Here is a 27276-nt window from a genome sequence, read left to right as displayed (position 1 = left end):
AGGAGCAGCCCAATGCTGTTACTGTGCAGGAGGGGAGAACGTTCTCTATCAGAGCTCAGTGGTGTAGTGCAGGGTATACGCAGGTATATATCTCAAAATATATCTCAGGTATCTTCATAGGGTATAACCACGTCTAAATCACCTCTGATTCACATCATTTATTTATTGACAATATTCAGTAGTGTGCTGCAATTTTTCCTTGGATGGTGAAGGGATGACCCTCCCTATACTCTTATTGGCTAGTACGCACTGACTAAATATGCAAGCGGAGTCTTACATGTCACTGTTTTTAACAGAGGCCGTTTATACTCTGCTGAATGGGCCATAGAAAAAAACAATTTGGTAAATAATTAAGAGTATACCCACTACTTTAGGCACCACTTCACTACTGATAGCTTTGCCATCATCTCTGATGTCAACTTTGACCAAATAATGAAAACAAATGATTAAAAGCGCTGCACAGGCTTTTATACACGTATAAGTTTTTTTCCAGGCAAACTTTCACGGCCCACTCAAAATGGCTCCGCAACCCACCTCTGGGTCCCGACCCACCATTTGAGAACCACTAGTTTAAAGGACCAGTTTATTATTTAGGGGGAGCAGTTGTAAGAATTTGAATGAATGATTTAAAATCATGTTTGTTAAAACCACCCACAGTGTAGATTCTTACTTGAAAGGGGAAGCTATCAAAAGTGTGCTGCATCCTGCAACCTGCCCACTAATGGCCCTAAAATTCTACAACCTCTACAACAAAATGACTACATTTCACAGCAACACACAGCTCAACAAGTGGTTCACAATTCTGGAAAGTGAACACTTATGATCAAGTTAAGAGATTTGTATTTGTATTCTGTGTTTGGTGTTGATTTTAAGTTATTTTAAGAGCTTAAATGGGACAAATATGGCATTTAAGTTTCAACTATAAATGCTTTGGTGCGTGGGTTTACATGCTATCTACATGTCCCTTGATGAAAAAACTAAAGGATGGAATGTTAGGATGGATAAACCATTCAATCTACAGATCATTTTCTCATTTCATTTCTAAATTATTTCACCAACAAAATTTAAGAAATGTAAAAATTAAAGTAAGTTTTAAACAAGTAAACTTTCATCCAAACACACACACATTAGGTCTTCACAATTAAAAGGCTGTATGAACAAGGGAGGTATTCAACAGGTTTGATGATGTGAAAACTATAGAACTTTATTCTTGCTGTATCTCCTCTATCTTTTATGTCCATATTCACTTTATACATGCCACGCCTGCACAGAGCCGATGTGTCTACAGCAGCGATGATGGATGGAGCTGCACATCCTCATGGGTTAACAGTTAACTAAACCAGATATAGAACTGAGGGATGAAGGCAGCACAGCATCCTCTCTGTCTGCGCCTGCTTGGTCCTGTTTATTGAATTAAACTTCAGTACAACCGCTGCCTCTTTTTTCTCTCCCCTCATCTCTGCTTAATTTGATCAGAGAATCTGCTGATGCAGTGTGTGCCCTCCTCATGTGAAACCAATTTAAAGCTACACATAAAAATCTGGTGTCTCTTCTCTCTCTCTCTCTCTCACACACACATACAGAAACAGAGGGTGTGGTGTGTGCTGTTAGTCAGAGATAAAGAGGGGCTCTTCTAGAGATCTGCTTGTATTAAACACAGCAGGAGAAGACACCTAATGGTTTGTGCACAGGTACTGGGTCTTATTCTTTGCAGAATTCAATTTTAAATTCAACCAAAAGAGAGATGAGACATCAGCAGTCTCGTCTTGTCACAGTTCAAATCTTTTTCAGTGTGAACTTGTTGCTTTGTGTGTACTATTCAGAAACTTGAGGCAGTGCGCCCCTGAATACAGACATGTAAAAGTTTGACAACCCCTCCAAAATCAGAGCACGGGCCTCAGGTTCAAAGATGCATTATTAGACTGTTCTGTCTATTCTAACTTTTGTGTCTTTTTTGTTGGCGCTTTTATTCTTATTTCTTATCTCTTTTAAGTTATTTTGTGAATCTCTATGTTTTTTTTTTACTATCTACATCTCAGTAGACCTACCGCATCATTGTGTAGTCGTACTTTGTGTTCTTTGTCACTCTTTGGTTGTCTTGCTTTTTTTATATATATACTGTATATATCTGTGGGTTTTTATATCTGTTTTTGTGATCTATCTGGCGGCCTTTATGTCTTGTGGCTGATTTGCGTCTCTTTGTGGTTTTCTTTTGTCTCTTTTTGGTCAATCTGGTGTCTTTTCTGTATCCTGTGTATTTTTCTTGTTTTTCTTGGCCACTGTACATTGCTCTGAAGCTAGCTCAGTGCCATTCCTCTATCTTGTCAAGAATCACTGTACACAGAAATACAAAGAGAACACTTTACGTGAAAAAAAACCAAACTTTGTAAAATACCTTGTGGATTTAATTAAGACAGACTTTATGAAGCCTCATATTAGCTTCCCCTGAATGTCAGAAAAGAGATTGTTCAGAAAAAGGACAGTGGATTGTCTCGCATATCTTTCAAATATGTTCAGGAAGACAAATCCTCAAATGTTCATTATATCAGCAGGGATGACAAGGTTGAGTCCTAAAGAAAACCCAGTTTATTCTTTTGTCACAATTTAAAGCATGCATGAATCAAAACCAAATCCTGCATAGAATCATAAACAACTGAGTAGCCTTTATCAAACCTTTAAAATCATAGACTCATGAAACACCTGATTTGCTGGATAATTTTTGGGTCACATAAGACGCAATGAAAACACTATGACAGCATAGTTTAAACACACTTAGTTTGTTTTGTCCAGATGCCTCGATGGAAACACATCAGGTAAGAATCTATTTTCAACCAGTCAAGAGACCAGGAATGATTAAAGCAATGGAAAACTGCTGCATATTAGAGGAGAAAGGAAAGGACACTACAACAAGGGCTTTCTGCAGATATGCAACAAGAGACAATGCTCGAAGAATCATACCCCCCCCCCCCCCCCCAAAAATAGACTTGGGGACAGATGATGGAGTGATATCTGATCTGCAGCCATGATGTGACCAGTCCAAGTGAAGAGCTTCAACTATGAATTCCCAACATTCCTTTAATGACTTCATATATCTATCTTTGAACACACTGGGCACCACAGGAAACAGGTTACAGTCTAACTCCAGGTTCATTCTTACTCCTGTTGAATGACATGAGAACATCTGCAGAAGAAAATTGAAATCTTAGGCCAGATTACTACAGGCTGGATTTGTCATGGCTCTAGAAAGTTTCCATACATTTGTTGTTTTTAACATATCTGTGCGTTAAAAATGTTCCCATCGGTGCAGGAATACATATTTTATGCATTTCCCATCTTCTATTGCTGGCCTTTCCCACAGCCAAGCTTCAACATGGAATCACTGAGACGTAAAGTCTAACCTAGAGCCTTCTCCAGCCCATTACCCGCCCCGACACGCCTTTTAGACAACACACCGATAGCTGCAAGAGTCTCAGAGACCCCGCTGCTGGTCCACATGAAGCCTGTGCCAATGTAAACCCCCAGAGGCTCCAAGCTGTTGCATCAGTGCAGAGTCCGTCCCCCTACAGCAGCCAATAATACCTGGATATGGTTCAAACGGACAAGTCTTCATTCAGTGGAAAGCTTTTAGGGAGAATGCCACGCATGAGTGATGGATATCTGTGACGGCTCAGACTTTAGCCTGTAGCAGTGGAGTGGTTTATATTGAGAGACCTGCACTTCAAAAATATAAATCTGTTATTTTTTGTAACCTTGACTTGGCTTAAACTTTATCGAGAAAACTATTTCATGACATGTTTATATCAGCTTTTCTGTATATTTTAATCAGCTAAGGGCTGCAGAGAAATACAACTAAACAAAAAGTGTCCAATTCATTATATGTTCTCTCCATGTTATTTCTTTAATTTGAGGCTGGATGCAAGCAGACACAAATCCAGCATACAAGTGTTTGAACATGAATAAGTGTAAGTGTCCAAATCCTCTTTTTTACATGCCTCTACAACCTTTTGTACAAACACATAACAGCTTAAACAAGTGCAAATAAATCTCAGCATTAAAAAAGTCAAAAAAAATATATGAATGTAGTTTTGATTGTGATGCTTGAAAAAAAAAATCTGGATAAATCCATAAACACTACAAGAGATTTATTATAATTCAAAGGCAACATCAATTTGCTGTTTTAGCAAACAAATACAAGATGTTGAGCCAAATTCCTCGAAAACTGTGAAAAAATAAAGTGAAGGCTTTAGCAGGAAATAATCATCTGTTTCTCTTTTTTTCTAAACAACACAGTGTTATAATGAGGATCAAAGCGGATAAAGCAGTCAATTTAGAAAAATTGAAAACTTCGGAGATAAAAAACGAATTTAATTTGATGCAACAAAATGCAGCTATGAGCGTGAAAACACACCCGGAACCAGTAATAGGTCGAACATCTCCATATTAAAAAGACCCACATAATAAAATGAGCCAAAGGAAAGTTTGCAGTAAGAAGTGAACTCGTGACGGTATATTGGGCGAGAGAATAGTGATTTACAGGAGATGTTTTCTTATAAAACGATGAAAAATACAGGCGAAATCTCGTTAACGAATACCTGCACAGCGAGAGAGGTGCCGGTGGTGAACGAGACTACAGCGGAGAGACGTGCACGTGCACTGGGCCCAAACCAGTAAAATGGTATTTATCGAAAGAGGTTTTCAGTTTTTTCTTCAAAATGTGACCTTTGCATAAAAACTAAATGAAAGCCAGAAGATCAGTCCTGGTAGTGGAGACGAAAAACCTCGGCAGCCCACTATTGATTTCCATCTGTGGTTCTGTTTTCTTGTTGTTAATGAGTTTGTCCTTCTGCTCGGAGAAGCGCACATGTGGCCGATGTGTTGAGTTTCAACGAGTTCTGTATCGAGTCATTATTATTGCTTTAATAATGACAGAATGGGAATAAAAGCAGGAGGGCGGAGTGAATTTATGTATGAATACATTTCAGACCTGACAGTCGCAATTCAACACTTTTAAAATCAGGCAAATAACATTAATCACAATTATTATTATAATAACACCAAAAACAATAATATTAGAATAATGTGAGATTAAAAATAGTTTACCATAATTCATTATTTATTTATAGGCCTACTCAAACTGATACCTTCACCTGCAAATTAGAATAATGGCTTATAACGTTCAAAATGAAACACAAAACAATTAAAAAATAAGCAAAGGGCCTAATGTGAGACAATATGCTAAACATGTCTTTGTTCATTTTCTACAATCGGGTTTTGTTTTTATTTTATATTAACAGCAAACGAGTTCACACGTCTGTGGCACACGCATCATAGCAAAGCTTTTCATCGTGCATCACCGACCAAATGATTCATAATTAGAGGTTAATTCAATATCAAGAAGCAGCCCTGATGGGCTCCAATTCTCCATTATTATAAGTGGATATATCCGCAGTGACAGGCTTCGCACATGTGGCCTGGTCAAACGTTGTTTGGTTTAATGTGTAATGAAAATATTTATATTATACCTGAGCTTAACATTGGTTAGCTTCAGACGCTGTTATTGCTCCAAATTCCGGGCTTGATCTTTTCATTTACATGTCCAATGAAGTCAAGTCCAAAAAAACAGACAAAAAGGGAGCACACAAACAGCTCATTAATAAGCAGACTGGCTCCTCTGACATAGATGAATACAAAAAGGCATTATTAACGTTTGATATGAAGAAAAGTCAGAGGATATGTGTTCGGATATGCAACTTCTGAAATCAAAGCGGTCACATTGATCCTCTAATTACATTAATGTCATGTGTTGTGTCTCCCGCGTGTTTACTGAAAGAGCATTTGACCTCCCATTTCTGCTTGCTGCATAACAGCGCAGGTTGCAGCTTGGTGTGGGCCTACTCCAAACTGTGTGTGTTTGTGTGGGTCTGTGTGTATGTATGTGTGTGTGTGTGTGTGTGTGTCAGATGCACTGCAGGCTACTGAGACGGAATCAGCTTGAGCGAGGCATTTCTCTTTACCCCGACAAACCTTCAGGGGGCTTTTAGCATTTGTTCAGTCTGCAGTCTCTGGAAAACATCTGATTCATTTTTTAAGCAGTCCCAGATGCGGTACAGAGTGTGAGAGTGAGTGTGCACGAGAGCGTCAGTGTGAGTTTGTCAGCGCGTGAGAATATCTACTGTCTCAGAGAAGGAAGGGGAGGGAAACCAGAAGCGTGTGGATTTTTTAAATATCACTTTTTTTAGGTATGAACGCAGCGTGCGTCTCATACTGCGATATGACATCGATGGATTCATATTATAGCACTTCTACTGCGCAGGGTAGGGACCACCAGGCGAACCCGTTCAGGACTTTCCAAAACACTGAAGCCAAATACAGCCCCACGTTCATCCCAGGTAAAGGGCAGCCGTACGGAGAGAAGCCCCGGAGTCCTTTCCAGCCGGACTGCCAGTCTTTGGATGGCGCAGAGGAGGGCGCCTTCAACAAGTCGTACCAGCTCTTCATGCAGAGAACGACCTGCAAAACTCCGCCTGAGGGGGGCAAGCTGCACCCGGACAGCGGGCTAAACGGGACGCTCCTGCCCTGCTATGGTGAGTGCGCACGAAAGAGGCTCAGACGAAGCAACACGTTGATTCTTGAGTTGAACGGAAATGCATGACAAGAGGGAACATTTGCAAGCAATAATGGAAGGCATAATATCCTGTAGTGCGCAATAGGCTGCAGCATCTGAAATTCAAGTTATCTGTTTAAACCCACCGGGAATCCAATCAGCCAGCATTTTATAAAACTATACTGAAAATGTATATCTAAAGGTGAAATGTAGTTTCCAATCAATCGGATAAAGATAACTGTGTGAAATAAAAAGAAAACGGAATTAAAACTGACAATATAATCTTTACGCATGCAGTGTATGTGATGCATGACTTAAATCTGTAGAAATTAAGACTAAGTGCAGACGGGAGAAGTAGCTATGACCAGGGCTTAATGTGAGTAATCTATTCTTAAAAAGCAAATGATTTTGAATTTCATTTCAGGGGGAGAAAGGATTTTCAGCTCCGTAATGAAAGTGCATCAAGCAGTAATTGCATTAGAAGGCATACAACAATAATTTCAAGATATGTTTTTAGTCTGAAAGGTGTAAAAGTAAACAAATATACATTTTACTTATGCATGTGTTCTTTATTGCATAGGTTGTATTGACCATGACGTTGACAGAGAGAGCCACAGATTTTATAGCTCACAAAATGTAGAATTTTGTTCCCGATGAATCCGCAGCATCTCTGACGCTGACATTTAACTGTCCTTCAACTGAAGTCAGTTGTTAATTCATTTAGTATGGAACATTTGAATAAAGCCTACATATATGAACAGAACATCACAGGGGCGTGTAAATGAAGAAAGTAAAATTATTATAAATTATTATAAGCAGCATTTTTTGGCACGTGATCCATTTTTTATTTTTATTATTATTTTTTTTAATATCAGATGTTTTAATAATTAAAAAGATGACTTATAACTTGTTAAATAGACTATATTTCTAACGCTTGGTGAATATGAATTAATTCGATGGTGGAGGTGAGTTCCGCTTTCAGGCCAAGACTTCCCTATATTAGTCCACAAAAAACAACACACATTTCTATATTTAGAGACCGTTTGAGCGTCCTGAAACATGGCGCTATTTTTTTTAACGAAAGCATTACAGTCTTTAGACAGTTCATTGCATTAAAAATGCATTCTTAAAAGAGAACAAGCCGTTTTACTGTCGCTCTGAGAAGTGGAGGTTTAAAATAAAAAATATATGTCATATATTGAGCAGACGGTGTGACAACAGGACATAAGAAAATGATCAATAGCACAAAAAATCTTTCATTTTAGAAAAAAAACAATGTATGTAGAAACAACGATTTAATTCTTATTTATAATTGTATTAAATTAGCTCCATTTATGTTCAGTTATCAAATGTGAGTTATCTGCGAATAGAGTGATTAGTGCCCTGATGTTTCACGTCCAGATGTTTATCATGATGCAGAGGAAAACGTCTGTATGATCATGACTTGAAATGTGATGTTAATTGAAACTTGTCTGCAAACCTTCTCGATCGACATTTTAATCGCTCGATCATTCACGTTGGAAAAAAAAGATGTCTTAAGCCGCTCTGAAATGAGGATCCAACACCATTTAATTTAAGACACACTAAAGAATTGATCTCATTCTGGTTAATCTCAGCATTATGTGTGTGAACTTAAATGAATTACCCCTTTTTCTGCTCAGTGGGACAAATTACAACTCGGCCTGCAGTAGGCCTATAAGTTATTTTCTGCAGTAGCCTCTACAGCACTTTGCCAACAAACATCCACAAAGTGAAAAGTAATCTGTTTCCCTGAGAAAATCTGGAGTCACTCTTTATCTAAGCTGAGATGTCACTTTTTTTTTTTAAGAGTGTGAAAGTTTGCCCAAAACAGACTGGAGCACCCCTGCGCTGAAGTTTGAATCGATTTGGCACGTGCATTGACAGAACCATTTAAACACCGTCATTAAATGCAACATGCCTCCCCTGAGGAGAGCTGCGCAGTGTTGTTATTGAAAATGTTGCAGCCAGATGAAGGCATCGTGGCTCCGGGGAGGATACTTTGGGGCCCTGCCAAAGCCTCAGGCGTCAACAGGCTTGTGCTCTAATGTGTGGTCCTCAATGGGAGATATATTGCTCAATGCTGAAGCTTTATCTCCATCGTGATGACACAAAAAGTCAGCTCGAACCCAGAGGGAGTTTTCTGTGGCAACTTCAGCTAGAACATTGTTTACATGGCAACTAGATATATCGTCATTGTGTAGCCTACTTGTTTCATCCAATGTAGTGTGTGGCTGAGAAAAAAAAAGTCTCACTAGCTATATGTACTAAAATTGTTCAAATCTTACCACCTTTGATCAACACATGAAAACATGAGAAGTAAAGGTAAAGAAGTGATTTACTGCTTTAATCCTTTCAATATACATTTTTCTTTGGTTGCATTTTGTTCTTATTTTTAAACCTATATTTCCAATCATTCTGGCAAATTATGTTTCAAATACCATGCCAAATATGATTCAGGTTAAGTAAAAAAAAAATACAATATTTTAAGCTGCAAAGTACAATTGTAAAATTCAGATATTCTTATGCATTCTCTACGTTTTATCTCTAAAATCACACAATAATGTTCCGCAGGTTTAGTGTTATATTTTTTGCATAAATAATAAAAAATCCTATCATGATTTTTAAATCCTCACTAACACAATCTTGTCTTTCTAGTGAATGAACACATTTTTGTGCACAGTAGTTGTGTTAGTATGGTGGGTTTGATGTTAATCAGTGAGACTGTCCCACAGCGATTGCAGGGATGGAGCCGTCTACCTGCTCACACAGGGATGAATGAAATAAAGCCCCTGGAGCTGATGGAGAGCTGAGGAATGCAGGTCAGCGCTGCAGGAGAGGTCGGCATTAATCAGAGCCAGATGTGCATTACTGGCTCCTATAGTTATTATTCATACTCCCCAAACATCACATCTCTCAAAGCTGCAGAGAGTCCCTGAGATGACAGAGTGGGACTGGTTTACATAACCCCGTCTCTACAATACCTTGTACAAATAAGCAATGAGTCAGAAATGGACATCCAGATTAGGTAATGATTTGAGGGGATCGGGAGGTATGACAGGGTTTCGGGGAGAGCCACACGTGTGAATGAATGAATGTTTGCATGGGTATACTTCACTCAACTCGATGGCTTTTACATTTAAATTTCAAATTAAAGTTTAGTTTCAGAATCAAAATCATGTCTAGTTTTCAGTCTTGCAATATAAAAAAGATAACGTTTAGCGAACACAAAATATCCAGACTTTAATTAAATGTGAGAAAATATACTGGTATTGCAAAAGTAAAAAAAGAAAGGACCTCATTGTGTTTTCAGGCCTGTGGTTGAAACGGCTGTATAAAATCTGCAAAGCAATGTAGTTACTGTGTGAGCTGTGGTGCACGCACGTTTGTGCCGCATCGTCTTCGTCTTTTTCCACAAAATAACACTTAAAAGCTAACTGCCATCAGGCCTTACTTTCTTTCAAACAACCCCTCCCCCATTCAGCGGGAAATCGAAGCATCCTGTGAAATGTAAAACATTTTTCTAGGCTGTATAAAAACCAAAACAAGACCCCCAAAAAAGTCCTGGCGAGGTTTTAAAAGTCATCCTGTCAAAATAAAGCTCTGCAATGCATGTTAAAAGGCTGTGGGAAGTGATGTCACAGGATATGCATGCGCTGATGAATAACACATTGTGTCCTTACTGCTAACAATAAGCAAAAGCCAGAATGACACCTATGGTGTCGCTGTGGGTCTGTGAACCAGAATAAAACAGACTATGTAATGAATGAATTACTGGTTTAAATAAATGTGAATGAGAAAACATAGCTGCAGCAATCTGCCTGCCACTGCATGAAAAGACAGCAGAGATCAAACTGTGTAAAGTGCTGTGTTAAGCAAAAGTCGGATTAAGAACTAAAATCACAAGTATGTTGCTCTTCTTGTTTTTGGTCTTGCTCTGAAGCAAACAACACAGCGTGCTCTGGCATTTTGCAGGGGGAGGTAATCACCCTGCCCCCAGCCTACCTGAGACCTGCTGCAGACCACATTAGAGAAATGATTTGGAAACTTTAACTAACTTGCACACATTTTGAGCTGTGTCTTTGGTGTCGGCTGACTTTTCTGTCTCAACCTTGAGTTCCCAGATTAAGCTAAATCTAACTTTGGTAATAGTTCTCAAATAAGACATAATTTGGCAACGAGGTAAAGTGGTGAAGGGAGAAGTGTACTGCCGAAAACCCCCCACAAAAATAAAGTCCAAAAACCAGATGTCAGAAAATACCATGCAGATATATATATTTGAAGTATATGACTCACAGAGAGGCAGCTCATTCAGCTGGTTTGATAGAAATGTGTCATATATACAGTATAATGGCACTAGATGCACCACAAACTTTTATTATACCTCCCAGTAAATTCAAAAATGCAAAAAACGTTGAAAAAATATTCCTGACAGAATTTTGGGACTAGATGACGATGACCGTCTTAATGACTCTATCGTTTACAAGCTTATGTCATTTATACATGTCTTCAAACTATCACCAGAAACAAACGTACTTGTAATATAAATCATAACAAAAAAAACTACAGTCACAGCATTCACAAGATTAACAGATCCCTTTCTTCAGGTTAATTGAGACGTTTTTTTGCTTTTACTGTGCACTGATACATTATGTTACATTTTGTTGACCACATTTTTGTTTGTTTCAATGCAAAAACATTAACAAAAAAAAAAAAAATCTAAATACCCCCCCCCCCTCAGTATATCCAAAATGTGCTTTGTCCTCTTTTTTACTTCATTTCCATTTAAAACTCATAAAATCTAAAAAGTATTTCTGTGCCCTTTGATATAAAAGGCTGACAGCTGGACCTTAAGGTATACTGACAGTAGTGAGGTCATGATCGTGTAAATTTATCAGGAGCTGAGGCTGAACAGACAGATTTTTTCGGTCTCCCAGGGAATCTGAATTCCTGCGTGAGCCGCTGGCATACATCTCTCCTCAGGAACATCTGGGAGCCTCCCTACCACTGAGGAAACAACAGTCAACATCAGGGCTTAGACTGAGCTGCAGGAAAAATAATATAGCCCAATGTCTGCGGACCAGCTATGGATGTACAATTAAAACCAACGGAATATATGACTGCATTGGGTCCATATAAGGTGTGATAAGTGGAGAGCAGTTGTAACAGACTGCTGTCAGCCTTGAGAGAACTTTTCAGAGCACTCTGTTTAAAAGCATTCCCTTCCCTATTTAGTGTTTGGTCATTAACCCTTCCCCAGGTTACTAATTTATAGTGTTTCTTTTATTTGGCTTCACTTGACCCTCCTCGTCCCTTTCCATAAAAACTGAGAGGGTGCCCTGTTGCTTTACAACCAGTTAAATTACACTTTGATGTTTCCTCTCTGTTTTCTGCAGTGATTAAATTGCTGACCCTAGTAAACGTGTGACCTCGGCTAACTGAAGAGGTCTGCAGCTTGTCACAGACTCACTCTGGCAAATTAGCGGGATCAGCCGGTGATATTCGATGCATTTGTGCATACATCCATGAATACTGAAGCGAGAACAAGTCAAAAACACATTCCTCGGAATGCCAGAAAAGCTGGATCCAGTGCAGTGGAATCTTGGCTCCCAAAAGAAAGCAGTGTGTGATGGCTCTGTTCTGCATGCGGGAATGCTCATGGATGTTTGTGGCAAAGGATTCTGTGTAGTTAGCGTGAGAGAGGAACAAGAGATGCGCTTGGAGCTCCAGACAAGAGGAAGATGTTGGTTCGTTCAGATTCTCGTGGTGATAGAAGTCTGTATTGAGAAGCTAAAACAAATAGTTTGTCATTGTTGCTGAATTGTTTTTATCCCCAGAGAATTAAATGGAAAAGTAATGATACGTTACTCTCACTCTTGCTGGAGGTAACAATATCCGTCAGCCGGCTTTTCCGACTCTCATTAATCAACATGTTTAGTCACATTTGTTAAACAAGTTCATAAAATTAAGTACAAATCCAAACATTGTCTTAGTTATTTCTCGTAGCAAACTGTTGACTTGATGGTTGTCTGCAGTTGGCCCTGGTCAAGAAATAAGGAGTATTCAAACTGAAACGCTTAGGGGATGACCTTAATACCATTGGCTGTCTACGAGAACTACATATCATCATGGGCTTTTTCTCAGTTTTCATTCTGACCAACTGAAGTGATTTGTCAAGCTGGCATAGAGCAATAGAGAAACAACAAGATGGAGGATGCCTTTTTGGAGCTGGGTTGGTTGAACAATGCAGATTTCCTGATAACAAGGGAGTAAGAGAGGAGTCACAAATGTCAATTTCACTGTTGGTAATTTTGTCTTTTTTTCATTTTTGTCTATTTTTAAGGCTACTTAGACAAGCTGTAACTCAAGTTTTCAAAGATGGTGGCGGCCAGCGCTGCATTGGTCCATTATAAGCCAATTAATGTTTGCTTACATCTGAACTAGTCACAGTCCATTATGTAACTCAAGGCAGCTCTTGTGCTAAGTATCTATTCAGTATTGTACCCGGACAAGGTTCACCAACTGTATTAACAACTGTAGAGCTCTGCAAGCCTGAAAATGACTTCATCATATGACCCTATTTAAATATATGGTTGCTTAAGATACCTTCATACTGTACAGATGAGATTCAAAGTGAGAAAGTTAATTTCTCAGAAAGAAAGAAAATACGTGTTATCCAAAATGTTGAGCTCTAATTGCTGCAGATTCCTGTGTTAATCTTCGTGCTGCAGGTCTGTATACAAACAAACTCACTCACTCACCATCTTCCTTTCCCCTCATCTGTGCACCCAGCTGCACCCCTTGCCTCACCGGATATATGCCGTGCTCAGCGGAATAATTTCATTTTCTCTCCCTGATGCAGATGCCAAACAGGAACCTGGAGTTGACCTGTCTTACTTCTTAGCATTGCAAGCCCAGGGCTAGAATACAAATATTGCACATTGCTTTAGCATGAGGCCTGAGCAAGGGGTTGGTGATGTCAGAACATCTGCCTGCGTGGAGACTGTAAGAGGGTCTGACAGGTGGGCCACAGTGATATGAGGTCATGAACTCCAGCTGGGCGAGCTGTGCTGTTCCATTAGCGTCTCAGTTGGGGCAGGTTTGAGCCAGAGAGCAGGGGAGGGCTGCTGCGGCACCGAGAGGATCTACTATTGACATTTCATTGTGAGACACCAGCCAAAGGAGCTCTAATCCTTGAAAACAAACATGCATGTTGTAGACAGCCTCCGCCTAGCTTCATCACCCTGAAACTATTTAGTCATCTTACCTACCACTGGAGCACTTGGCTCAGTGAGTCACCAATGCCACAAAGAGTGAACTATCTTTCTATGTCTCTCTCTTTAGTGAAAAGACAGGAGCCACTGACATTCCTCATAACAAAAATGGAAAGTGACTATGTACAGTTCGTGTACATTACTATTAGTCTAATTGTCCTGAACTTGGTCTAATTTTAAGACTATGTTGTTGACTGGTGCTGCAGAAGACTTAAACTTGTGTTCCTGTGCATGGAGGAGACCTTTATGAGCTGGTTTCAGACCAAAACAGCCAGGACAGGGTTCTCCCGTGCCCATTTGCAGGAAAGGCAAACAGAGCAGCTGACAGAGCACACTGTTCACACTGGCCCACAACCAGAGCCCTTCAGCTTATTTATTCACACGACTGTTTGTTTATTGGAGGAGAAGGGACAGCTTTCTTCATCTTCTAAAAGGAAACAAAAAAAGCAAGCGAGCGCTTACAGGAACAGAGCATGGTCTGTCGCAATATGGACGCTAACAAAATTGAAAGTGACAAACACAATGTTGTTTACATCTGAGGGGGGCAAGGCTGTGGGGTAAAGTTGTGGTCGTACACAAGGCTTGCCATACACAGGCGGGAGGGAAGGAGCAGGTCTTTCTGCACGGCTCAGGTTCAAGGTGGCGTCATTGAGAGATGTGAGGGGGAGGCCTTTCGAGGGTTGTGTCACAAGTCACTCCAATGTGTAGTGACATACCTTTCAAACAGAAAACAACATTTCTTCTCTGAGACTTTGAGACTCTCTGCATGCAGACAAGGGCCTTTGAACTCTCAAATTAAACATTACAGAGGTGCTGTTAGCTTTAGGTAAAAGTCGTTTTGTGTGTAGGTTTTGAATTTGATGATAAGCAGACAAAGTCACTTGAATGTGCTGCCTCATTGTTTTTCATCCACATTTTAAACAAAGTATTGCTCTGCTGAATATTCCGATTGTAGAGTAATAACAGTAGTTATAGAACTTCTATTGACAACATGTGCTATTCCTTCAGCCCTGAAATGGTCAGAACATTGTTCTTAAGAGCTTGGTTGAAAATAATGTAATAACAGTAAGTATATGATTTATAATAACCGTAAAACCAAAAAATCAGAGCAGCTCACCAAGCAAAACCAAATTGCTCGTTTGTATTTTATTTGAACCACAGGATAACATCCAAACCAAAAAAAAATCACGCATGTTTTATGAGGTTGTGAGCAGAGCCGTTCCAATCCACATCACATAATTATTCTAGTTTTACTCCAGTGATCAAGTGTCAGACTCCTGTAGAGTTGGAGAACACAAAATAGGCTCATTTAAAAGAAGAATGGTCGAAATGAATGAAATGTTTTTGTTTTGTTCTTTCAAACCCTTCAACTCTTATAACTCTTATAACAGAACTTATAATTAGCAGTGTCCTTTATAAAGACAACCGTAGATCTTAACAGCCACAATGTGTCTTTTCTTACAGGAAAAGACAATGGTGGTCTGACAGATTCTGAGTTGCCACAGAGTGTTGACCCGTCTGGGATGGAAGGAAGCTACCTGAACCTAAAGGTACCAGGTGAAAAGGGGCCAAGCGATCGACCGGGGTCTGACCTTTCAAGCCCACTGGATAAAAGTGAGGCAGAGAGCAACAAAGGCAAGAAGAGGCGCAATCGCACCACGTTCACCAGCTACCAGCTGGAGGAGCTGGAGAAGGTCTTCCAGAAGACACACTACCCAGATGTTTACGCCCGTGAGCAGCTGGCACTGAGGACAGACCTGACAGAGGCTCGGGTGCAGGTAAGGGAGAAACACCCAGGTACACACGGAACAGGTATTTCTGCATTAATTTAAGCAAATGATCCAGCTAATACAACACATTTGATCTTAAATTGAGTCCCTTTTTTCAACAACAAAAGTTGTGTTCAGAAGACCTTTAGGTTAAAAGGACTACTTTGGTAAAGTAAGGAAGGCTTAATCTTAATAGTAGTAAACGTGGTTGAGGTTAAAGAAAAGGGAAAAGAATTCAGTGTCTGGTGTTAAATCTGATCGTTTTGACCAATCCATTCCTCCTGACCAAAAAAGCTTTGTCTTGTTAATGTAAAGTTGTTTTTTATGCTGATGACTGTGTCAGTTCCTTGTTAGATGAACAGTCTCCATGTGCAGTGTTGTTTGACTGCAGTTGTCTATGTTTGCATGCTAATAATCACTCTGGGAGCGAAGAGAGAGGGCTGGGAGAGTTCAGATTGGCACGATGACAGATATTGTTTCGGAACAGCAGACAGCAAGGCCTATTGTTCTCCAGCTCTCTTTCTGCCTGCCAGGTTTGGATCAGAGTGGGATGGGTGGGACTGAGGGAATACTCTGCTTGTAGCTCTTACATGCTGCAGGCTCTGCAAAGGGGGTGGAGGTCAAGGGTTTTCTCCCCAGCACTACTGCTTTCAAACTGCTTCATCACACAACTGTTGAGGCACAGAGGGGAAAAAAAACACTTGGGAAAAAAAAAGAGAAGAAAAGTCATCAAAGCTATTTGGAGAAGATATAAAAACACTTTGAGATGCCAGTTTCAATTTCCACACACAGTCCACGACATAGTCAGGGACAGAGAAGCCAGCCTGGTCCTTGTGGTGGTACAGTGAAATAAGTACATTCATGGTGAGTTCACACAGACCCATCTATTCCCCAGATGAATATAATTACCTTCCTCATCTGACAGACTCTGTTGAGTCACAATGAGGTTTGACCCATACTTCTAAAATCAGACCCTAAATATGCACGCAATCAGACTAAAGCCCACATTTTCATCTGAAGGTCCATCAAGACACAGTCCAGGGATATCCAATCGTTGAATACCATGGGGCACTCCAGGCTTGGCAAGCGAGGAAAATCCTTTTCATCTCTGAAACAACAGCCATTGAGATCCAGAGTACAGATGTTTTCTGCCAAAATGCCAATGTCAGGATCCTACAGTTTCATCCTCAGTTTCATGATGAATGTCTCCACAAAGCAGGGCTGCAGTTTTCCATAATCACATCTGTGACTTCTGCTACCACTAGTTTATTTACCACAATTAGCTCTCAACCTCAGACTTGAACCTCAGCACACTGCCTACTTCTTTAATGAAGGAGGCGGCTGTGTGTGAGTGAGTACCGAGTTAGTCTATCAATCGCCGCCATCCTGGATGACAGAGATGAGGTGAGACGGCTGGACTTCAAAGCTGCGTTTGGAGCTTTGCACTCTGCCCTCCCTCTCTCTCTTCCTCTCTCTCTCTCGGTCTGCTGGCTCCAGAGCATAAATAAAGCTCTTTAATGGCTCTGTAAGCTGCCTCTTGCTGTCAACGTCTTTAGCAATTACTGTATCACCGCCAAGCACTTTGAGCTCCAAGAGCGCTGAGCCACCTTCCTTGCAGATGTCTGCTCGATAAAACAAACAAGAGTTGTAAGTGTTTTCATTCGGTAAATAGCTATTTTCTGCTTTTAATAGATGGGTCACTTTTGAGAAATCGTAAATTCTTCTCATGCAATCACTCGCTGTTCTTTCTAATGAATTTAGAAGGTTAGAAGCTTGGGAATAAGAGACACAGAGCAGCAAAGGACACATGTGACTTCATAATGTTCTCTGAATGATCTCCCTGCCAAACTATTTGGCTCCGCTCTCATTCTTACTGCCGTTCAAAGGCAAATCTACGGAGAGTAAACCCTCTGTGAAACATGACACACTCAGTACCCAGAGACCCAGAGAAAAAGGGGCATGTATGTGCTCTTGTTTGCTTGTTTGCAAGAGGTTCCAGTAAGTGCGTGAGAGCAACCAGGTTAGCAGAATGCATTTGTTAGTGACTGACTTTGACTTTTGTATATAACATGGTATGTAAATGTGTGTTTTCCGTATGTGTATGCTGTGTCCGCTTCTCTCGTCTGCACGCCTCCGAAAGGTCAGAGGGGTTAGCTGCGGAAAGCCAAGGGCTTAGGCGTCAGGAAATTAAACATGAAATGAAAACAAGCTCCAGTTTGAACATTCTCCCATCTCACTTTCCAATATCCCCACTTCCCCTCGGTGACTTAAAAGGGAGGAGGCAGGAGAGAGAGTCATAGAGAGAGAGAGAGAGGGGGGGGGGGGGGGGTCAACAATGGGGGGAAAGAGGGGCTGGGGAGGGGGGGGGGGGGGGGTGAGCTTCGACAGCGCGGTGGGAGAACGACGAAAAGATTAACAGGAGAGGATATAGACGAGTTATCTTGAGCTATCACAAAAGAGAAGATAGGTCCGTCACTGATGAAGATTACATTTTAAAAAGAAATGTGAAGATTTGAAACACTTATTATGCTACATTTGTGTTTGAGAGGCAAGCATCTGATTTTCCCAAAATGTCCTCATGACTAATACCCTAGAAGGTGAGATTTAATGAATGGAATTGAAGTTTTTTATTTCGAACGTGGAAAAAAAAGAAAAAAAAGAAAATACAACAAATCAGCGGACAGAAAAAAAGTTATATGTCCAAACAATGAAAGATATCATACAAAAGAAGCTTTCAAAAACAAGTTACTTCAATTAACACATTTTGAAAAGATCATGATTATTTAAAAAAATAACAATTATAAAAGTTAAGTTACTTATGTTTAACTTAACAAAGTCATAAGAATAGAAAACAGACTTTTGGTTTCAAGTGGGACACGTACAATTTTTACAATAAATCACCTGACCTTCACCTTATCTTCACCTTATCTTTGTCATAACAAAAAAAAGATGTAGCTGCATAATTACAAAAGTAAATTCTACTTATGTGCATGCATGTCTCATATGAATCAGTTCTTCTGGGAGAGACTGGATTTCCCATGAAAAAAACACTATTGGGCTTTATACAACATTGCTGCTCTGATGTTTTTAATATAAGACTTAAGAATCTTCAATAAATACCAATAAAAATGATCATGATTAAGAAAAGGGTAAGAATATAAAGCTATTTCAAGATACTGTTGAGTTTGCAAAAGGAAATATTTGACTGCAACTTAGAGAGCACATTAATAATGTTATTGCTTGACAGGGAGATTTTTTAAATCCAGATTTTTCCAAATATTGCTGTTGAAGTGTTTGTTTAATAAAATCCATTGGAACTGTTGATCTCCCACATGCAATATGTCACAAGCCTTATAACTATCTACATACAGTCCCTCTGCCTACTAACGCTCATAGGTATACCACATTATATTGTGTTTTAGGCCCTTTTTGAGGTTCTTAGTGTCTTGTGTTTGAAGTTATTCATTTGTCTATTTAAAGGCTTTGTACTCAGGGACTATCATCACACTTCTGTCTTAATGTTGTCTTGCACATCAGTATAATGATAATAAAGCTTTGTGACTTGTAACATGAGAGGCACACACCAGGGCTACATATTGATCTCTGATATTCAAACAGTGTCATATATTTTCAAATTAAACTAAAGCTGTACGTCAGCTTCACCATCCCCAGTCCAATCAGGCCTCTTAAGTCGAGGATTATATTTGGAAACCTGTAATGTTATGAGCTCAAATAACCAAAGAAAAACTAAAGGAAAGACACGACGAACCCTAAACAATAATAGACCTTGAATCCTCAAGGGGAACACAACAGAGACTGTGAGCCCCCCTCCAAACATATGAGATAATTCAAAGGGGCAACAACCCCTCACCTTGACATTGGGGTTCAGCTAAAACCTCACATATCAGTTTACGGCTCTGCAAGGGGGAACTGTCCTCTCATCTCACCAGCTGACCTGAGGAATGTCGAAGTCAGAAGACATTTCTTTTCATCAGCTTATTGCAGACACACAGTCCACAGATAAATAGGCCACAGGAGGCTGTAAATGGACTTCTCTTTGACTTAGATCTATCGGTTTTAACCTGTAGAAGAATCACATGTTTGTGCACATGTACAGCTGGTTTGATCTAATTTGATAAGTTGAAGAAAACTCTGTTATAGAGCCATAAGTGGGGATATGAGGAGGTTGACTGAGGGGAAATTGCATGTATAGCATGGGACTGTGGAAACCACAAGCTGATTGGGCTGGGAATCAACCCATAATCCAAGTTCAAACCCCTGTGTCGAAGCAGGATCGCTCTCTCTCTTCTCTTTGAAGAATTTTTCCTTTCCCTCATGGGAGGAGAAGATTCAGACAACCAACAAATAGATACAGATAAACATGTGGAGGCTCCCAGTGCCCCGCTTTAATCGTCTTTTCTCTTGAATGGAGATGTGAGGATGTTATAGGAACAAAGCTACAGCTGACAACAGAGTTGGTTTAGAATGAGGAACATGTATTGAAAATGAGTTGGCTTCCACTGGCCTTTAACTTTAAAAAATGAAGGTACATAATTGTTAAAAAGAAGACGACCCATGCAAGAATCATTTAGATATATGATACCAATATTCATTTAGATTTTATTGAACTGCATTGAAGGCAGGCAGTATTGAACAGAAACTGTTTAATGGGGTCACTCAATGTCAGTGCTGATCATTTTCATCTGCAAATAAGTCAAATTTGTTCATGGAGACCAAAATCACCAATCTTCAAACTTGTCTCAAAAGGACTTGAAAGTGTATTACAGATAATACCCACTACATTAGTCCCTGAATTTGGATTTCAATTAACTCTCAAAAAACTGGAATGCAGATAAAGCGGGGAAGACATCTCAGGAAGAGTAACACAGGATGAATGTCTCATCAAGAACAGACAGGAAGACACCAGGTGTAGATGTATGGAATGAAAATACCAAATGTAGAGATTTTTAAACAGCACAACACTGAATTTCTCTCGGTTAGAATTCTTACTCATAACATCTTCTAGTCTCCAGTCCTGCTCTCCTTTAATGCCTTGCTCAGCTCTTTTGAGAGCTGGCTTAAAAATCCTGCACTTGATCTGTCAGCAGTTACTGAGAGTACACCCTGTCTGCAAAGTAGCATGCCTACCATTGTCACAGGGAGAAATTAGCCAGCAGAACCTTATTCATATGCTGCATAGAAAACTTAATAATCACAAAGATGGACGGAGAAGAGCATATATTTGGTCAAAAGTTGAATTTTTCCTCACGGATCATACAGAGGGATTCCCTACTGATACTGCACTGACATGTGGGGGAGAGCACACCTTTCTCAGAGTGATTTATGAATGGCTGCCGGCCCAGATGTGGATCTGTCGACGCTGGCAGCCTGAAGGGAGGCAGAGGCCCGTGTATCAAAGGGAGGAGCTGAAATGTGCAGCACCAGGGGAGACTCACCATTTTCACATCAATAGCTCCGTGTGGACGGCACTTTAAAGACACGTCAAGTCTTTAAACCTGGGCCTCGACTTTTATGTGCTGCAGAATTTATTTGCTCCACTATCTTCATTTTATGTGGCTCAGTTTCCTACTTTGTCTTACTGAGAGAGGTATGGCCTCTGTTTCGGCCAAAAAAAATAATCTCCTGAGGTTTTGTGTGAAATGAGATCTATGAAGGAAATGTTTATAATTATATCTAAGTTTTGGGATGGGCCTTGATTTGGGATCTTTTTATGTCCAGGTATGGTTCCAGAATCGTAGAGCCAAGTGGAGGAAGAGGGAGCGTTTTGGACAGATGCAACAGGTCCGGACCCATTTCACTACTGCTTACGAGCTGCCTCTACTGACTCGACCTGAGAACTACGCACAGGTGAATAAAGGAAGAAGAGCTTGTCTGGTCGCTGGTTATTAATATGCATAGGTATACTCCTGATCTGCTAAGATATGACAATCATACAACCACAATTCCAAAGAAGTTGGGACGTTGTGTAAAATGTAGAATGTTAAAATTTGCAAAACATTGAAACCCCATATTTAATTGAAAACAACGCAGAGATGACTAGTCAATGTTGAAACTGGGAAATTTCACCGGTGGCAATGGGACAATGATACCAAAAAGGATAGGAAAAGTTGGAAAATGCTTAAAAAATTATTAAGGTTAACTGGAAACAGGTTAGTAACATAACTGGGTATATAAAGATCCATACATAAACCGGATGCAGAAACTCAGCCATCTTCTCTGGGTCCGGGCTCATTTTAAATGGACTGAGGCGAGGAGGAAAACTTTCTGAGTATATACGTGTCTTTCTGTTTGGAAATCCTGGATGCCCCATTCTTTTCTCTTTTTAAGGAGGAGTGGAACCATCCAGTTTGTTATCAGTGCACAGTTCAAAAGCCAGATGTATGGGGGTGCATTAGTGCACATGGCATGGGGAACTTTCACTTCGGGAAGGCACCATTAATGCTGAACCATATACTGTATTCAAGCTTAGGAGCAACAAATACTGACAACTCCTTTTTCAGGGTGGGCCTTGCTTATTTGAGCAAGACAGCGATAAATCATTTTGTGGATGCATGACAACAGTTAGACTCCAGGGGAGGCTATAGTCCTCCAAGAGGATGGCCCAGTTTCGGATCCGACCTGTGGCTCCTTTCCCGGGTGTCCTTCCCTACTCTCCCCCCCCCCCCCGATTTCTGACTCTGTGTCCTGTCTCTAAATAAAGGCATAAAAAACTAAAATAAACTGTTTAAAAACAACGTTTTTAAGTCGAGGATAGTTGCAGATTCAGTAGCAATCTCTCAGTAGGTTCATAACAATGAAAATGAAAATACTTCTTAAAGCTTCTTTAACTTGTGATTCTGTATTTCTTAGATCCAGAACCCTTCATGGATTGGCAGCAGCAGTGGAGCATCTCCAGTGCCGGGATGTGTTGTGCCTTGTGACTCCGTTTCTTCTTGCATGCCGCCACACCCTCATGGTCCTGGAGGCGTCCCTGACTTCCTGGGAGTGCCCAGTCCAGGCAGCAGCCACATGGGACAGTCACACATGGGCAGCCTTTTTGGGGGTCCTGGGATGGGCGGGGGAATCAACGGCTATGATCTCAATGTCGATCCAGACCGTAAGTCGTCCAGCATAGCTGCGCTGCGCATGAAGGCGAAGGAACACAGCGCAGCCATCTCCTGGGCAACATGATGTCCCAGCCTAGTTCCACCCTGCCCCCATATGGCCCTCCTCTCTGGAGCAGCCATCAGCAAGTGCGGAGGGGTTGGTAGGGAGTTTTTCTGAGAGCACTAATGATAACGCAGGTCAAATGAACAGGGAGGGACTGTGGAGATAACAGAGGCCATTACAGCGGCCAACGCAACCAAGATAACAGCAGTGACTGTGACAATCAGCAGATGCTGATTGAAGTGAGAGTAAATCAGAAGTTTGCTAGAATATGTGTTCCTTTTTTTTTGATTCCTCGATCTCTCAGGTCTCATTGAAATATGGGGTAGACCCTGACAAACTGGGTATCACTCATACAGGCTTCAGCAAAATAAGCCGTATAAAAAAATAGTTTACAGACAGGAATTCAGTGCCAAACTCAGCTTTATTATAAAGTATTTTAATTTAAATTTGATTCACATTATTTACTATCCTTTTTTACATACCACATATCCTGCCCCACTGGTTTATGTTTTTCTACTTTGTCTCCTATACTGTATAAATTAGATCAATTACATCTCAACATTCAGTGTTTGTATTTTAGAGTACAAAAAACAAAACAAGGCCGCTCATTGAGAGCAAGCTCAGATGCAAACAAAGTGCCAGGAGTTTCTTTTCTTTCACTTTCCATCACGAGCTGTACTGTTCCAGCAAACAATGATTAGTTATGAAAGAAACATTAATTTCATCTTGGCCTGCAATGGGTAATTCATGTCCCAGCAAAGGGGGACAGGGGTTGAATGCAACGAGTGAACAGAGTCTAATTGAGCAAGAGCAGACATGGCCTTTGCCAATTTACTGTTGGAGGAGGACGGCTATTGGATTGGCAGCAGTTTCAAACCAACGTGTCATTTCCTCCCCCAGGGCTGCCTCCACAGGTTCCCCTGCAGGGCTCAGGCCTCAGGTTACAGGAAACTCTGTCTCCACAGGCAGACAAGGAGCAGCAATGCACAGCAGCAGCCTTCAACACCAACTCGCCGCACCAGCTTCAATCAGCAACCCACAGGAATAGACACACTTAATTAGCATCAAAGTGAGCCCTCCTGGCCTGCGAATACAACACTACATCACGGAGTACACAGTGAGGACATACTGCACACACAGCTCGACACGCTGTAATAATCAATTCATGGTTAGATGTAGGATCAGCGGAGATGACTCCTGGATCTGTAGCTTGCTCACAGGATCCATCACATGCCCCGAGACTGCAGGCCAAATCAGTGGCCCCAACCAAGTGTTCTGTAATGTTTAGGTAATATGATGACATCTGAGCTGGACTGCAGGAATGCGGTGACTATGTCCAGTGATTGCAGGGGTGTCTCTGTGTGTTACCCCGCTGGAATAAGCTCGTCACCAGAGCTGGGCTGCCGGCTGAGGCTAGAGACAGGCTTCATTATTCTTTTGGCTGATCTCTCTATGACGCCTGCTGGACTATATATCTGTTTTCTTTCCCCCTGTGAGGACAATGGCGAGAGAGTCTGTTTCTGCTGCTCCTCATACCTTGTTCATCATTGTACTTATCTGTGCCCATTATAACCCTCCTGCTTGAGAGTTGGACTGCAACGTACAAACTATTTTCAGTATTGATTCATGCAAGAAAATAGTGAAAAATCACAATTTAGCACGACCATTGTCCCATTTAACCAAACAGGAAGTCTTCAAAAACCCTAGCATGGGATACCAGCATGGGATGCATAACCATTGAACAAACTTGAGGTAGTTCATGTTTTGTACAAATGTTAAGCATTGGCTACTATATCATGTCATGCCAAATGTCTGTGTAGGATGTTGGAGCTAGCTGCTTGGCATAGCAGCATATACCAAATGCTAATACTTAATACTGGTATTAGCCTCCAAAGTGCCTAAAATGCAGTATTACATATCAGCAATCATGCCAGTCAATGCACTCATCTGATATAATATGAGTTAGCCTCGTAAAAAACCCAACTGGTTTGATGTCAATTATCCTGAGACAATGAAAAACAACAGTGTGGTGCTAGCAGAAGGTGGATATATCAGCAATCTGTGTTTTCCAATGAGATTACATCATTGTTTACATCCACACAGGTATAGGAAGGGTGCTGGGTATCTGCCACTGCTCAAGTCCAGGTAATGGATTAGATATTGGAAGGGGGGGAAAAGGGTCTTAGAACATCTCTAGCTCTAAAAATTTAGTGTCTTGTCTGTTTATAGTGCTCAGTTATTGCAAGGAAAATATATCTTCATATTGCTCAAATCCCTTCAGTGACAAAACAGATGGCTGTGCTTTCAAATGAACCCCTTTCCTTTGAACAAGAGAGTTAATAAGCTGACAACATGACGATTACTTTGACTTGACTGTTCCTGCTGTTAATATATTCAATACAGAGGGTTTTGTTGGCATCAAACAAAAACATAAAGGCCTCTGAAAGAAATCAGAAACATTTTGAACTAATATAGACTCTGCTGGATGTTGGGACTAAAAATCAAAAACAAATTGTCAAGATAAAAACAGTTTGCGGTCCAGTTAAATTACACGAGTTTAATTCCTACTTTGTTGTGTTTTGTTATTTTTCTCCCACCCTCAGTACGCAGCTCCGTCCATGTTGATACTACTGAAATAAAGCGATTAAAATTCATACTTGTGTCATTTTGTGTAAATATGAACAATATAAAGATCCTGTTCTTTTGCTTGTACGTTTGTTTTGCTTATTCGTCAAATAATGAACTGCCAGAGATAAACCAATGAAGTATTACAGCAATATTGCCAAATAATGTAAAAAATTATATTCTGTTTGTTATTCTAAAGAGGTGCTCTGGACTTTTACAGAGGTTGAAATGGCTTTCTAATTTTCATGTGGCTTAAAGCAGCTTTTTTGTATATTAATCCTGTGTTTGTTATTCTGATTGTGACTTTACATAATGTGCCATTGCAATAAGTTATTGCACTTAACAGTTTTGGAGAAGTTCTTTGTTTAATTTCTGACTGCCACTGTGACAAAGGGCGAGTGGCTTTGTGTCCCAATAGTAGAGAAATGTCTCCGGAGTCTGTCCACATTCAGCACCGTGAACTAGCATCACCGAGATGTGTTTTAAGGTGCTGGACATTTGTTTGTACAGAGGTAACTTGATATTTCTGTTTATGAATGTTTTGAGTTAATTTTGAAATAAATGAATCTCCAACTACTGACTGAGTCCCAACATGATTGTACTACGGGGGGTAACACAACTGTTTGGAGGTTTTATGTTAGATATTTGTTTATCGTTGCTTTTTTTGTCTGAGCTCTTCCCACTAGGTTTTAATTGGGCAGGGCCAAAGGAAAAAGACTTTACTCAGCAACTGTCGCCCTCTTCACATTGCCAGTTCAAAGCGGTATATGTACGTCCCCTGTTATGCCTCATAACAAATGGTTGTGCAAAGTTGTCAAGCTTCTGATTCACCAGCGGTAGTAAGCTAGTTAGGAAAGCTATCAGCTCTTTTTTGCTAAGATAAGTTTTCTAACTTCTGTGTACGTGTCTGTATGTGTGTGTGTGTGTCTTTCTGTCTTTCTGTGTGTGTTTGAACATTGATGATATGTGATCCCATTCTTTGTTTCGCATCAGTAACTTCCAGATTGGACGCTGTGTCCAAGCCATTAGGCCAAAAGTTAAGCCTAATAGTTTGAATGGGCCTTAAATACCTCCATGTGGTCTTATGCTAACAGTCCAGCTACAGACCCGGCCAGAGAAAGCTGACATGCAATTCAGTGTGCAAAATGGTTTCACACAGATGTTCTTTGTTTTTGCATTAGAGTACAATCATACAACCAAACAGTCCCAAGAAAAAAAAAAACGTTTATAATCAATTCAAAATTTCTTTCCAACACAACAAAAAATATGTCTGTAATCATTCCACTCTTTACTCCAAACTTTCTGCTGAAGATCATCCACAGAAGGCACAACCACTTAGGACAACTCTCACGTAAGACAAAGTGAAGGCATGGCCAGGAGGAAAAAAAAGTATAACCTGTGCCAATTCACATCTTGCCATCTTGTGGTCTTTGCCCTACGAAGAATGTCGGAGCTCTCTCAGCTCAATCCCAGCAACAATGGCTGTCTTTTCCACAGTTGTGCAAGAGTTTAACTGGAGCACTGTTGTCGCATGAGAACGGTTAAACTCAAAAGAAGAATGCTGTCACCAACAAAGGCCTCAAGCTGAAACTGGAGATATATACATATAAATTCAAAAGCAGGGACAAAAGTTGAATTTTTCCAAAAAGGCTTGACAATTCCCTAAAACAGCTGCACACTGGTTTTGAGCTGAAATGATTCCAACAAGAGTCAATTATGCATTTGTCAAACTGTTTTTATCTCAGTATTTTGGATGTATCAAAGTGTCAACATCAACAGGATAGTGCATGTAGGAAATACATGACACTACCCATGT

The 27276-nt window shown here is 40.4% G+C and overlaps 1 protein-coding gene across 2 annotated transcripts; it reads left to right on the top strand.

The window, feature by feature from the left end:
* Nucleotides 1–5875: 5875 nt before the first annotated feature.
* Nucleotides 5876–26040, top strand: LOC110002713 (homeobox protein aristaless-like 4). 2 transcript variants are annotated; one of them, XM_065957095.1, is made up of 5 exons: nt 5876–6584; nt 15361–15674; nt 21405–21533; nt 22536–22782; nt 23736–26040. In XM_065957095.1, exons 1-5 carry the CDS (start codon nt 6242–6244, stop codon nt 23891–23893), a joined length of 1191 nt encoding a protein of 396 aa, XP_065813167.1. In that variant the 5' UTR covers nt 5876–6241; the 3' UTR covers nt 23894–26040. The 2 variants fall into 2 exon arrangements, with proteins under 2 accessions (XP_065813167.1, XP_065813168.1); XM_065957096.1 differs by having other exon boundaries at nt 22536–23877.
* Nucleotides 26041–27276: the final 1236 nt, after the last annotated feature.

The sequence above is a fragment of the Labrus bergylta genome, chromosome 7, assembly GCF_963930695.1.
Source record: "Labrus bergylta chromosome 7, fLabBer1.1, whole genome shotgun sequence".
Lineage (NCBI taxonomy): Eukaryota > Metazoa > Chordata > Actinopteri > Labriformes > Labridae > Labrus > Labrus bergylta.
This window is presented reverse-complemented; position numbering and strand designations above follow the sequence as displayed.

Bases quoted from the DNA above. Each gene is read 5' to 3' on its own strand.
- LOC110002713 (XM_065957095.1), top strand. From the start codon at position 6,242: ATGAACGCAGCGTGCGTCTCATACTGCGATATGACATCGATGGATTCA. The intron at 15,675-21,404 runs GTAAGGGAGAAA...TTTTATGTCCAG, and splicing joins TGACAGAGGCTCGGGTGCAG to GTATGGTTCCAGAATCGTAG. The intron at 22,783-23,735 runs GTAAGTCGTCCA...TTCCTCCCCCAG, and splicing joins TCTCAATGTCGATCCAGACC to GGCTGCCTCCACAGGTTCCC.